The sequence below is a fragment of the Nomascus leucogenys genome, chromosome 12 (genome assembly GCF_006542625.1).
Source record: "Nomascus leucogenys isolate Asia chromosome 12, Asia_NLE_v1, whole genome shotgun sequence".
Classification (NCBI taxonomy): domain Eukaryota; kingdom Metazoa; phylum Chordata; class Mammalia; order Primates; family Hylobatidae; genus Nomascus; species Nomascus leucogenys.
The window spans coordinates 85,390,936-85,404,042 of record NC_044392.1 but is presented as its reverse complement, the minus strand read 5'-3'; the positions used below and the strand labels follow the sequence as shown (position 1 = coordinate 85,404,042).

General features: G+C 38.7%; 1 protein-coding gene across 9 annotated transcripts in view; it reads right to left on the bottom strand.

Moving 5' to 3' along the window:
* KYAT3 (kynurenine aminotransferase 3) overlaps positions 1-13,107 on the bottom strand; it is an 86,995-nt gene that overhangs the window by 35,601 nt on the left and 38,287 nt on the right. For all 9 annotated transcript variants that reach the window (XM_030825091.1, XM_003260023.2, XM_003260024.3 and 6 more), the window contains 2 exons: positions 4,907-4,965; positions 4,165-4,309 (listed from right to left, as the gene is read on the bottom strand). In XM_030825091.1, coding sequence (XP_030680951.1) covers positions 4,165-4,309; positions 4,907-4,965 — 204 coding nt within the window. The remainder of the gene's footprint in view (positions 1-4,164; positions 4,310-4,906; positions 4,966-13,107) is intronic.

The window sequence follows — 13,107 nt, the reverse complement described above, 5'->3', positions numbered from 1 at the left end:
AGCATCGCCAAGTCAATCCTAAGCCAAAAGAACAAAGCTGGAGGCATCACGCTACCTGACTTCAAACTATACTTCAAGGCTACGGTAACCAAAACAGCATGGTACTGGTACCAAAACAGCATGGTACTGGTACCAAAACAGAGACACAGATCCATAGAACAGAACAGAGGCCTCAGAAATAATGCCGCATATCTACAACTATCTGATCTTTGACAAACCTGACAAAAACAAGCAATGGGGAAAGGATTCACTGTTTAATAAATGGTGCTGGGAAAACTGGCTAGCCATATGTAGAAAGCTGAAACTGGATCCCTTCCTTACACCTCATACAAAAATTAATTCAAGATAGATTAAAGACTTACATGTTAGACCTAAAGCCATAAAAACCCTAGAAGAAAACCTAGGCAATACCATTCAGGACACAGGTGTGGGCAAGGACTTCATGTCTAAAACATCAAAATCAATGGCAACAAAAGCCAAAATTGACAAATGGGATCTAATTAAACTAAAGAGCTTCTGCACAGCAAAAGAAACTACCATCAGAGTGAACAGGCAACCTACAAAATGGGAGAAAATTTTCGCAACCTACTCATCTGACAAAGGGCTAATATCCAGAATCTACAATGAACTCAAACAAATTTACAAGAAAAAAACAAACAACCCCATCAAAAAGTGGGCAAAGGACATGAACAGACACTTCTCAAAAGAAGACATTTATGCAGCCAACAGACACATGTAAAAATGCTCATCATCACTGGCCATCAGAAAAATGCAAATCAAAACCACAGTGAGATACCATCTCACACCAGTTAGAACGGCGATCATTAAAAAGTCAGGAAACAACAGGTGCTGGAGAGGATGTGGAGAAATAGGAACACTTACACTGTTGGTGGGACTGTAAACTAGTTCAACCATTGTGGAAGTCAGTGTGGCGATTCCTCAGGGATCTAGAACTAGAAATACCATTTGACCCAGCCATCCCATTACTGTATACCCAAAGGACTATAAATCATGCTGCTATAAGGACACATGCACACGTATGTTTATTGTGGCACTATTCACAATAGCAAAGAGTTGGAACCAACCCAAATGTCCAACAATGATGGACTGGATTAAGAAAATGTGGCACGTATACACCATGGAATACTATGCAGCCATAAAAAACGATGAGTTCATGTCGTTTGTAGGGACATGGATGAAACTGGAAACCATCATTCTCAGTAAACTATCGCAAGGACAGAAAACCAAACACCGCATATTCTCACTCATAGGTGGGAATTGAACAATGAGAACACGTGGACACAGGAAGGGGAACATCACACTCTGGGGACTGTTGTGAGGTGGGGGGAGGGGGGAGGGACAGCATTAGGAGATATACCTAATGCTAAATGACGAGTTAATGGGTGCAGCACAACAACATGGCACATGGATACATATGTAACAAACCAGCACATTGTGCACACGTACCCTAAAACTTAAAGTATAATAATAATAATTTAAAAAAAATTACCTCTAACAAAAAAAACATATAGACATGTATATACCTACATATTTACAAAAACTAGAATATACGTATTAATAAATAAGTGGGTATCGTTGTGTTCTAATGAAACTTTATTTACAAAATTTGACATATTGGGTCCATAGGCCATAGATTGCAAAACCCTGCTATAGATCAATTTGGGAAAACTGACATAAACAATGTTTGTTTTTTTTCATTATACTTTAGGTTTTAGGGTACATGTGCACAATGTGCAGGTTTGTTACATATGTATCCATGTGCCATGTTGATTTCCTGCACCCATTAACTCGTCATTTCATAAACAATATTTAGTCTCTCAATCCATGAACATCATTCCCAATTTATTTAGGTATTGCTTAATTTCTCTCAGTAATGTTTTATAGATTTCATTGTACAGATCTTGGATATATTTTAAAAAATTTATTCTTACATGTTTTATGTTTTGGGATACTACTATAAATAGTATTTTAAAAATTTTACTTTCTAATTGTTCATTTTAATATATAGAAATACACCTGATTTTTGTATATTGGCTTTGTGTCCTGTGACCTTGCCCAATTCATTTATTAGTTGTAGTAGGCTTTTTTTTTTCTTTTAGAATTCCTTAGGATATTCTATGTACACGATCATGTTTTCTGAAAATGAGTTTACATTTTTCTTCTTTCTAATCTATGTATCTTTATATCTCACAGGACTCTAGTACACTGATGAATAACAATGGTCAGAGTGGACATCTTTGCTGTCTTTTCAATCTTACTACATTATGTGCATTACAGGTGTAATCTGTAGGTTTCTCATAGATTCCTTTTATCAGAGTGAGAAAGCTCCATTCTGTTCCTAATTGGCTGAAAACTTTTATTATAAATGAGGGTTGAATTTTGTCAGATGCATTTTCTATATATACTACATAAGATGATCTTTTTTTTCTGATAATATAGCATAATTGCAATGATTAATTTTTGGATATTAAAACTAACCCTGCATTCCTATGGTAAACCTTACTTGGTCAGGATGTATTACTTTTTATATCTTTATACACACGGGCACACACACATGCACACACACATATCTGGATTTGATTTGCTAACATTTCATAATTTTTGTTTCTATGTTCATGAGAGATATTGAACTGGAGTTTTCTTTATTTCTTTTGCTGGCATTTTTTAACTCAGTTTTTGTATCAGGGTAATGCTGAAACTAATTTTATGAGACCAGCATTACCCTGATACAAAACCCCTGATTAAAAGGTCAGACAAAACCATTAGGCATTTCTTTATTTTTCAAATTACAAAAATTATTGATCAATAAGTAAAAGTTTTTCATCCTGCTCCACTTTCTGAATAAATGTGTGCAGAACTGGGATTATTAGGTTCGTGCAAAAGTAATTGTGTTTTTGTTATTAAAATTAATGGCAAAACCGCAATTACTTTTGCACCAACCTAATAGTTCTTCCTTAAATGCTTGATAGAATTCACTAATAAACCATCTAGGTATTGAGGTTTGTTTGCAGGAAGACTTTAATTACAAATTCATTTTCTTTCATTGACATAGGGCTAGTTGCATTTTTCATCTCTCCTTGTGTCAGTTTTGGTAATTTGTATCTTTTAAATAATCTGTTCATTTCATCCAAGTTGTCAATGTACTGACATAAAATTATCCATAGTATTGTCCTATTATTGCTTTCATGTATGTATGATCAGTAATGATATTCCTTCTTTCATTCTTCATATGGTACTTTGAGTTTTCTCTTTTTTATTGGTCAATCTAGCTAAAACTTTTACTTATTGATCTTTTCAAAGAACCAGCTTTTGGTTTCATTAATTTTCTCTATTGTTAGTTTGTTTCTAGCCTTTCATTATGGATTTGTATAGGCTGGGGAGTGAGTTATGCTGAGTAGGTCTGAGATGGGGGTCTGTAGGGTGGGCCAGGGAGTGAGAGTCTATGAAGAGCAGGGATTCTCACCAGTGTCAAACCCTGTGACACAGGTAAGTTTCACTGCTTTTCCCTGTGCTATTCCCAAAGCAAAACCCTTCTATGGATTTTTATAGTTAGACCACTATAAAAGACAAAAAACAGGCTTCCTCCTATACCATTCCCCTCCCCATTTCCAACAATATCATAAAAGGAAAAGACAAGTGGTCAGACATATGATAATTTTATGGCTTTTGGCACAACAGATACAAGGTTACAGTTCAAAGGTACATCTGATGTAGAAAATCTTTGGCTATCGTAGGCATTTCATTACAGAAGGATGGGAGTGAGCTTGCACAGGGAGGAAAAATGTAGCTAGTTGGATATAGAGTATATTAAATAAAGGGTCAGTGCTGAGGCTGCATAAATGTTGATGAGATAGAAAAGACATGTCTCAAGAGAATGTTCTTCCTTATCTTGTTGCCATAGGATCCTATCTTGGAGCAACAGTAAAGTAACGGCCAAAAGAAAAGTGTAGAGGGGCTGGAAGTAGGGGAAGGCTCATCCCAGGACATAGGGCAAGGACAGAAGTTTCTGTGGTTGCTAGGATAGGACAGCTGGTCCCATGAAGTCACTTACATATGAATGACAGAAGAGCACATACACACACACAGACACACACCCCAATATAAAATAAAAGCTCACGCCCCATATGGTCTTGATATACTTACAAAGCCTCGTGTATACTGATTCAGGCTATCGATTGCTGCAATCTTTGATAATTCTTCTTTTACATATGTAGGAGGGGATATATCTGGAAAGCCTTGGCCAAGATTCACAACAGAAGGGTCTGCAGCCAATTTGGTAAATTCAATCCTAAGATGGAAAAAAATACGAATATTAATAAGTTCTACAATTATAAAGTTTGCTTTTTTACATCTTATAGTCTTATCACAAAACAGACAAATAAGACCCTAGTTTAGTCCTATAGGTTTTAAAAAATGAGTTTCCAACAAAAATTTACCACCCACAATTCAGTTTACCAAATAGAATGATGGCTGAATTTATGAACTGAATGTCCGTTACAAACCTCAGTTTCATGCTACCCATATTTTAACCATATATATATACATTTTCTCAACAATTCCAGCTGCTGCTAAGTTCTTTCATCAACTATTAGAGAACAGAACTAATAAGAAAAGTTCCTGGATTGGAAGGTAAGTTCCATGAGGGCATTAACATTTGTCCTTTTCTTGCCATATGTCCAGTGTTCAACACAGGGCATGGCATATGTGCCAAATGAACAATTCAGTATATGGATTGCTAACCTCCTCCATTTTCATTTAATGGATGAATTAAATGAGGACCTTTATTTATAGACTATGGATGAGGCAAAAAAAACTCCCATCTAAAGATATGAAAATATGTAGGAAACCCTCACTAAATTATTATTATTTATTTTACGATACTCACCACATATTACTATCAAGTCCTTCAATCCGTTTTGCATTTGTGAATTTCAATGACATTTTCTGAAATATATAAATATTGAAAAGGAATCGCCTTAGTCAAAATTTTAAAAGCCAGTAAATCATGGATCACTCTTCTTCCTTTCCCTACTGTTACCAATGTAAATAGTAGTTCCATAAAGATAAATCTTAGACTCCGACACAAAATTCTGAAGAGGAATTCATCTTCCACCTACTGCTGAAGGAATGCCTTTTTTTTTTTTCTCAGACATGGTTGCCCAGGCTGGAATGCAGTGGTGTGATCATGGCTCACTGCAGCTTCAACTGCCCAGGCTCAAGCAATCCTCCTGCCTCAGTCTCCTGAGTATGTGGGACAATAGGCATATCCCACTGTGCCAAACTATTTTTTTTGTTGTTGTTGTTTGTTTGTATATTTTACAGAGACAGGGTCTTGTGGTGTTGCCCAGGTTGGTCTCAAACTCCTGGCCTCAAGTGATCCTCCTACCTTGGTCTCTCAAAGTTTGGGATTACGGGTGTGAGCTACCATGCTTGGCTGGAAGGAATGCTTTTTAAAATGAAATTTAGATGTTCATCTTCTCACCTAAGGACACAAAGTGTCATCCTACCCTAGAAAGCTAATCCGTTTGAAGGCTTGTAACGTAGTAAAGAGAACAACAATAATATTTAAAAAGTCAGTTTCAAAAAATATCTTAAGCCATGCTCTGAAGATCATTTTAGGTAAGATGTACTAAGAGTTTCACAAGTAAGTTCGTTGTATGACATACAGGAAAGACTCAGCAAATGGTTTTAAAGCTACTCAGTAAGGGGTTCCGTAATTATTGCTAACATTATTGGGTACTGAGTATGTCCTAGGTACTGTTCTAAGTGCTTTACATAATGAGCTCATTATTAATGTATGTTTACAAAAATATGTAGTAGTTCTATTACATAGTTAGAACTATGAGGTACAGAGGTACAGAGAGGTTAAGATCATACAACTTTTCACATCAGCTCAAGTTTATGAAAGCTAGTAACATTTAAACCTAAACAGGTTCAACTCAGGATCTGAACCCAGAAAGTCTGACTCCAGAATCCATACTCAGAATTATTGTATAATTTTATGCTGTCTTTTATATAATAAGACCTTCTAAAAATATTACTAGAATGCTGCCTCTTAAAAGCATATTATAAATTTAGGATAAGCCTACTAATAAGCCTACTAAAGGCTGTGGTAGAAAATTAGGAATTAAAATTATCACATAGCATACAATTTTTTAGTTCTTTAGATTCTAAAATTGAGTTTTATACTATCTCTCAAAAGTATTGAATTAGCTTTGAGTTCATTGTTAACAAGCTGGTAGAAATAAAAAAAATGATTGACAGCATTTTTGCAAAGAATTTTCTAATAGACTATTAATGTAATTTTAATTCAATCTGGGAAGAAGATAATGACAATGGTTATTAAATAGACCATTGTTCTCATTCTATTCTAAATAATGGGACCGAGAAAAATACCTTTTTTAGTCTCATATTTTGTCTTTGAAACTCCAGTGAAGTAAATCACATGAAAATTCTCCAGAGGTTAAAAAGCTTGCTGGCATAGCATTATAATTACCCACCTGAACATGATGCCATTCTAGAGACAATAGTTGTACAACTACCAAGTTCTAGCACGATAGGTTGAAATATCTATCTTAACAAATGCTCTCGTCTATCTCTAACACAATGTTTAAAGCTTAATTCATTCAGTAGAGACCACAAACACAAAGGATGATTTATACATAAAAAAGTGAGTTTTATGTGCTGTAGATAATTTAGACACAAAGTCCAACTTTACTTAAAACTATTTAGATAATTGAGGTTGAAATGCACTTTCAGGTTTAATTTTATTTAAAATTTGTTTCTAGACCGGCCTCTTCTCTCATTGTTCTTCCTGCTTCCTCTTCCCTCCCAATTCTATGCCACACCCATTCTAATTTTTCAAATAGTCTATGCTCTCTCTCATTTCAGTAGTTTCATGTGTGATCTTTCCTATGCCCAAATGCTCTTTCTATACCAATGTTTCTCAATTTTTTTATTATTATTATTGCCCACCTAAGGAGATCTTCTTAGAAATTTTTTCCTAGTCATCTTCCCTCCCCTCAATTAAATATTAAGAGGAATACAATTTTGTCACATAGGATTGAGCTTTGGATGGTGACAAAACAGTGTGATAGCTAAGATTTATCTCGTCTGCCAAGCACCCATTTTCTTCTCCTGGGGTAGATCATGCCCTTGTTGAGAGTGCATGTTCTCTACTCAGTCCAATTCCTGGTCCCCACCACCCTTCCTTGCACTTGGCTAACTGCTATTCCACCTGCCAAGTGCAGTTCTCAAATTCGACTTCATTCCCTCCCGAAAGCCTTCTTTGGTTCTACGAGTCAGGGTCAGGTGCTTCTCTTATGTGCTTCCATTAAATGCAGTATAGCAAGTCATCACTTAAAAGTGTCATATAGGTTCTTGGAAACTGCAGCTTTAAGCAAGATGATATACAGCATGACCAATCTTACCATAGGCTAATTGAGATAAATAAGAGTTCAGTTTCTACAGCATATTTCTGGTCACAAAAACATTACTATACTTCTAAATAGACTGAAACACTTCTAATATGAAACATTGAAATAAATGTGAGCTATATATACATTTATTTTAAGGAACTGGCTTATGTGTTTGTGAGGGCTGGCAAATCTGAAATCTGCAGAGCAGGTTGGAGACTCAGGGAAGAACGGATGCTGCAACTGGAGTCAGAAGAACTCCCTCTTCTTTGAGGGCCTCAGTCTTTTCCTCTTAAGGTCTTCCACTGAATGAGGCCCACTCATATTATGGATGGTAATTGGCTTTACTGAAAGCCTACTGATTTAAACGTTAATCTCATCTAAAATATACCTTCACAGCAATACCTAGACTGATGTTTGGCAAATATCTGGGTACCATGGGATAGCCAAGGTGACACCATCACAGTACCCAACATATAGTTATATGCCTAGCACATAGAGAGTTTTTAATAATTATCTGATGAATGAATTTTTTTAAAAAAAACCTCACTCACATTACAGGGTGAACTTATGGTGTCAGTTAGCTGTGTCAGTCAGCTAAAGTTAATTTATGCTTCAGTGATAAATGACCCCAAAGTCTTGGTGGCCTAAAATCATAAAAGTTTTCTTGTTCATACTACATATCCACTGAGGTTCAGCTGCTGCCCTGGTCTGTGTCACTGTCATTCTGAGACATAGGCTGATGAAACAGCCTTCACCTGGAACACTGCCTGTTTCATGGCAGAGGGAAGAGGCACATTCTGTTAGGATGTGCACACATCACTTCTTTTCATATTTTATTGGGCAGAGCAATTTCACGACTAAGCTTCACATCAGTGGGGCAAGGAAATGTAACTGTCAACCAGGGAAGAGCAGCAAATAATTGTGAAAAACAACGTGGTGGAAATGAAGTCTGGAGGTATAATGAGATACGTGGTTGTTATGGGTTGCACCATGTCCCCCTTAGTTTCATATGTTGAAGTCCTAACTCCCAGTTCCTCCAGATATAATCTTATGTGGATATGGGGTTACTGCAGATGTAATTAGTTAAGATGAGGTCATTAGCATGAACCCTAATCCAATATGACTAGTGGTCTTATGAAAAGGTGAGATCTGGACATATACATAGACCCCGTGTGAAGATGAAGGCACAGACGAAGGTGATGCTCCTACCAGCCAAGGAATGCAGAGATTTCCAGGCAATCACCAGATGACAGTTGGGGTAGGGTATAGAACAATCTTATTCACAGCTCTCAGAAGGAACTGGCCCTGCTGATACTTATCTCAGACTTTTAGCCTCCCAAACAGTGAGGGAATAAACTGCTGTTATTTAATAAGCCACCTAGTTTGTAGTACTTTGTTAAGGCAACCTGAGAGAACTAACACACTAGTGAAAGTTTACAAGACACTACAATGTTCAGAGTCACCAAGATTCAGCAGTAGATGCAAATGCTCACTGTCTAAGTAAGAACTACTTCCCAGAGCAGATCCAGTATCAGGTAATCAAAATCAACCTGGAATCCTACGGGGAATCAGGGCATGAGTCCCAGGCAAGTAAGGGAATGTCTATAAGGCTTGTATAACTTCTGGATCAGCTAACCCTGTGATATGACTTTGGCTACCAGGGCGATTAAAGGCCTATACTTCCATGTTATTAACGCAAAACTGCTAGTGAAATCAAAGGTAGCATCTTTTAACCTTACTTTTGCTAACTTGAGGCTAATTTCTAGAACAATGAAGTTCTAGAAATTCACCACCAGGTGGCAATCTTGACAAAGATAAGGAAAAAGATTAAGTCTTTAGAAGTTTGGACAGATTGAAAAAACTAATACTATATGTTGAATCCATGATCTTAAGACCCTAGTCCATCAAAGTTTCAATTGTATATATTTTTAGGATTCTTCCCATAAGATCTGAGGCAGGTGAGATGGTACAGAAAAAGTCTTCCTAAATGATGGGCTGAAGCTGGGGGAATTGAGGTTGTGGATATCTGTGTAGTATGGGCTGTGAATCAAGTCTTCATCCAGAGAAGCCAAGGTCACAAAAAAAAGTTTAATATTAGTAACAATAACTGCAAGAAAAGGCCAGAAATAGAAAATGCAAAGCTCATGGTTGGAGAGGTGAAAACAGAGAACCAGGCTTGGGAAGCAGATGGATACCACACTTCAGGACCAGGAAAGAGCAGAAGTGAGCACCCCTTTCATGGGGGGCCTGGATGCTGGAGGGCCCAAATGTTACTGTCTTTTAGATCTATGAAGTAGAGATTTGTAGTTGCAATCATGTGTCATTTAAAAATATTTTTAATTGTCTCTTAACAAAGTACTGTATCTTAAGTATTTTATGAATTTTCAGAGTCATAAAAATTTCACTTTTAATTACAATGTATATTTTTGGTTGTTTTTGTGCCATATTTTACTCATTCATTCCCCTGTTGCTGGGCACGTTATTTCCAGTGTCTTGTTGTCTTGTAATGCATTTTGGTGTTTCCTTTTTTTTTTTTTGAGACAGAGTCTCGCTGTTGGCCAGGCTGTAGTGCAGTGGCATGATCTTGGCTCACTGCAACCTCTGCCTCTTGGGTTCAAGCGATTCCCCTGCCTCAGCCTGGGACTGAGAGGTGAAGCCAGGTGGACTTCCTGGGTCGAGTGGGGACTTGGAGAACTTTTCTGTCTAGCTAGAGGATTATGAATGCACCAATCAGCGCTCTGTGTCTAGCTAAAGGATTGTAAATGCACCAATCAGCATTCTGTAAAAACGCACCAATCAGCTCTCTGGGTCTTGCTAAAGGATTGTAAACGCACCAATCAGCACTCTGTAAAATGGACCAATCAGCACTCTGTAAAATGGACCAATCAGTGCTCTGTAAAATGGGCCAATCAGCAGGATGGGGCCAGGGCCAAATAAGGGAATAAAGGCCAGCCACCTGAGCCAGCAGCGGCAACCTGCCCTGGTCCCCTTCCATGGTGTGGAAGCTTTGCTCTTTGATGCTTCATAATAAATCTTGCTGCTGCTCACTCTTTGGGTCTGCACCACCTTTAAGAGCTAAAACATTAACCCGAGGGTCTGCGGCTTCATTCTTGAAGTCAGTAAGACCACGAACCCACTGGAAGGAAGAAACTCTGGACACATCTGAAGGAACAAACTCCAGACACACCATCTTTAAGAGCTGTAACACTCACTGTGAGGGTCCATGGCTTCATTCTTGAAGTGAGTGAGACCAAGAACCCACAGGAAGGAATAAATTCCGGACACAGGACTACTGGCGTGTGCTACCACGCCTGGCCAATTTTTTGTATTTTTAGTAGAGACTGGGTTTCACCACGTTAGCCAGGATGGTCTCAATCTCCTGACCTCGTGATCTGCCCACCTTGTCCTCCCAAAGTGCTGGGATTACACGCATGAGCCACAGCACCCGGCCCCGCATTTTGGTGTTTCTACTGTGCATTTTAATTATATGGTCTCTGCTCTTTTTCCCTTCATTTTAAAGTTTCATGTGGAAGGTGACTGCTGTATTGTAACAAAACTAATTATCACAAGAAGGATAATATCCTCAATATTACAGTCATCTGGTTCTATCGGACTAAACACACTTAACTTTTGATTTACTTTTATTGAAGCTTTACATTATATATACAACACAGAGTCATGGGCTGCATAAACACGTTTTGGTCAATGACAGATCGCATATATGATGGTAGTCCCATAAGACTATATGGAGTAGGCCGAGCATGGTGGCTCATGCCTGTAGTCTCAGCACTTTGGGAGGCCGGGGTGGGCGGACCACCTGAGGTCAGGAGTTCGAGACCATCCTGGCCAACATGGTAAAACCCCGTCTCTACTAAAAATACAAAAACTAGCTAAGCGTGGTGACAAGTGCCTGTAGTCCCAGCTACTCAGGAGGCTGTGGCAGGAGAATCGCTTGAACCCAGGAGGCGGAGGTTGCAGTGAGCCAGGATCATGCCACTGCATTCCAGCCTGGGCGACAGAGCGAGACTCCATCTCAAAAAAAAAAAAAAAATAGTGTATGGGGGTAAAAATTTCTACTTGCAGCCAGGTGCAGTGGCTCACGCCTGTAATCCCAGCACTTTGGGAGGCTGAGGCGGGCGGATCACAAGGTCAGGAGTTCGAGACCAGCCTGGCCAATATGGTGAAACCCCATCTCTAATAAAAATACAAAAATTAGCCGGACATGGTGGCATGCGCCTGTAGTCCCAGCTACTCCGGAGGCTGAGGCAGGAGAATTGCTTGCACCCGGGAGGCAGAGGTTGCAGTGAGCCGAGATCACGCCACCGCACCCCAGCCTGGGTAACAGAGGGAGACTCCATCTCAAAAAAAAAAAAAAAAAATGTTCCTACTTGCCTAGTGGAGCCATTGTAGCTGTTGTAACATTGTGGCACGATGCATTAGTCATGTGTTTGTGGTGATGCTGGTGTAAACCTATTGCAGTGCCATTCATATAAAAGTCTAGAACACACAATTATGTACAGTACATAGTATGGATATTGATAACAAGCAACTATGTTACTGGTTTATGTATTTACTATACCATACCTTTTATTGTTATTTTAGAGTGTACCCTTACTTATTAAACAAAAGTTGACTATAAAACAGCCTCAAGCAGGTCCTTCAGGACATTCTGGAAGAAGACATTGTTATCATAGCAGATGACAGCTCCATGCATGTTATTGACCCTGAAGACCTTCCAGTGGGATGAGACGTGGAGGTAGAACACAGTGATATTGATGATCCAGTTCATGGGTAGGTCTAGGTTAATGTAGGTGTCTTAGTTTTTTAACACAAAAAAGTAAAAAAAGAAATAAAATTTCTAAAAATAGAAAAAAGTTTATAGAATGACATAAAATATTTTTAAATATTTTGTATAGTTTGTGTGTTAAGTGTTATAGAAGAGTCAAAGATTAAACATTTAAAAAGTTTATAAGGTAAAAAGTTAAGTAGGTGATCTTGTCTTCAATTTATTATTGAAGAAAAAAGGTTTTTTAGTTTTGTTTTTTTTTTTTGAGACGGAGTCTCACTCCGTTGCCCAGGCTAGAGAGCAGTGGCACGATCTCGGCTTACCACAGCCTCTGCCTCCCAGGTTTGAGCGATTCTCCTGCCTCAGCCTCCTGAGTAGCTGGGACTACAGGCGCGTGCCACCACGCCCAGCTAATTTTTGTATTTAAAAAAAAAATTTATTTTTATTTTTTTGAGACAAAGTTTCGCTCTTGTTGCCCAAGTTGGAATGCAATGGCACAATCTTGGCTCATTGCAACCTCCACCTCCCGGGTTCAAGTGATTCTCCTGTCTCAGCCTCTCGAGTAGCTGGGATTACAGGCAACTGCCACTATGCCCGGCTGATTTTTGTGTTTTTAATAGAGATGGGGGTTTCACCATGTTGGCCAGGCTGGTCTCCAACTCCTGACCTCAGGTGATCCACCCTACTCGGCCTCCCAAAGTGCTGGGATTATAGGTGTGAGCCACTGCACCCTTCCTTTATTTTGGTACTTTTAGTAGAGATGAGGTTTCACCATGTTGGCCAGGCTGGTTTTGAACTCCTGACCTCAGGTGATCCACCTGCCTCAGCCTCCCAAAGTGCTGGCATTATAGGCGTGAGCCACCGCACTCAGCAGAAAAAAGT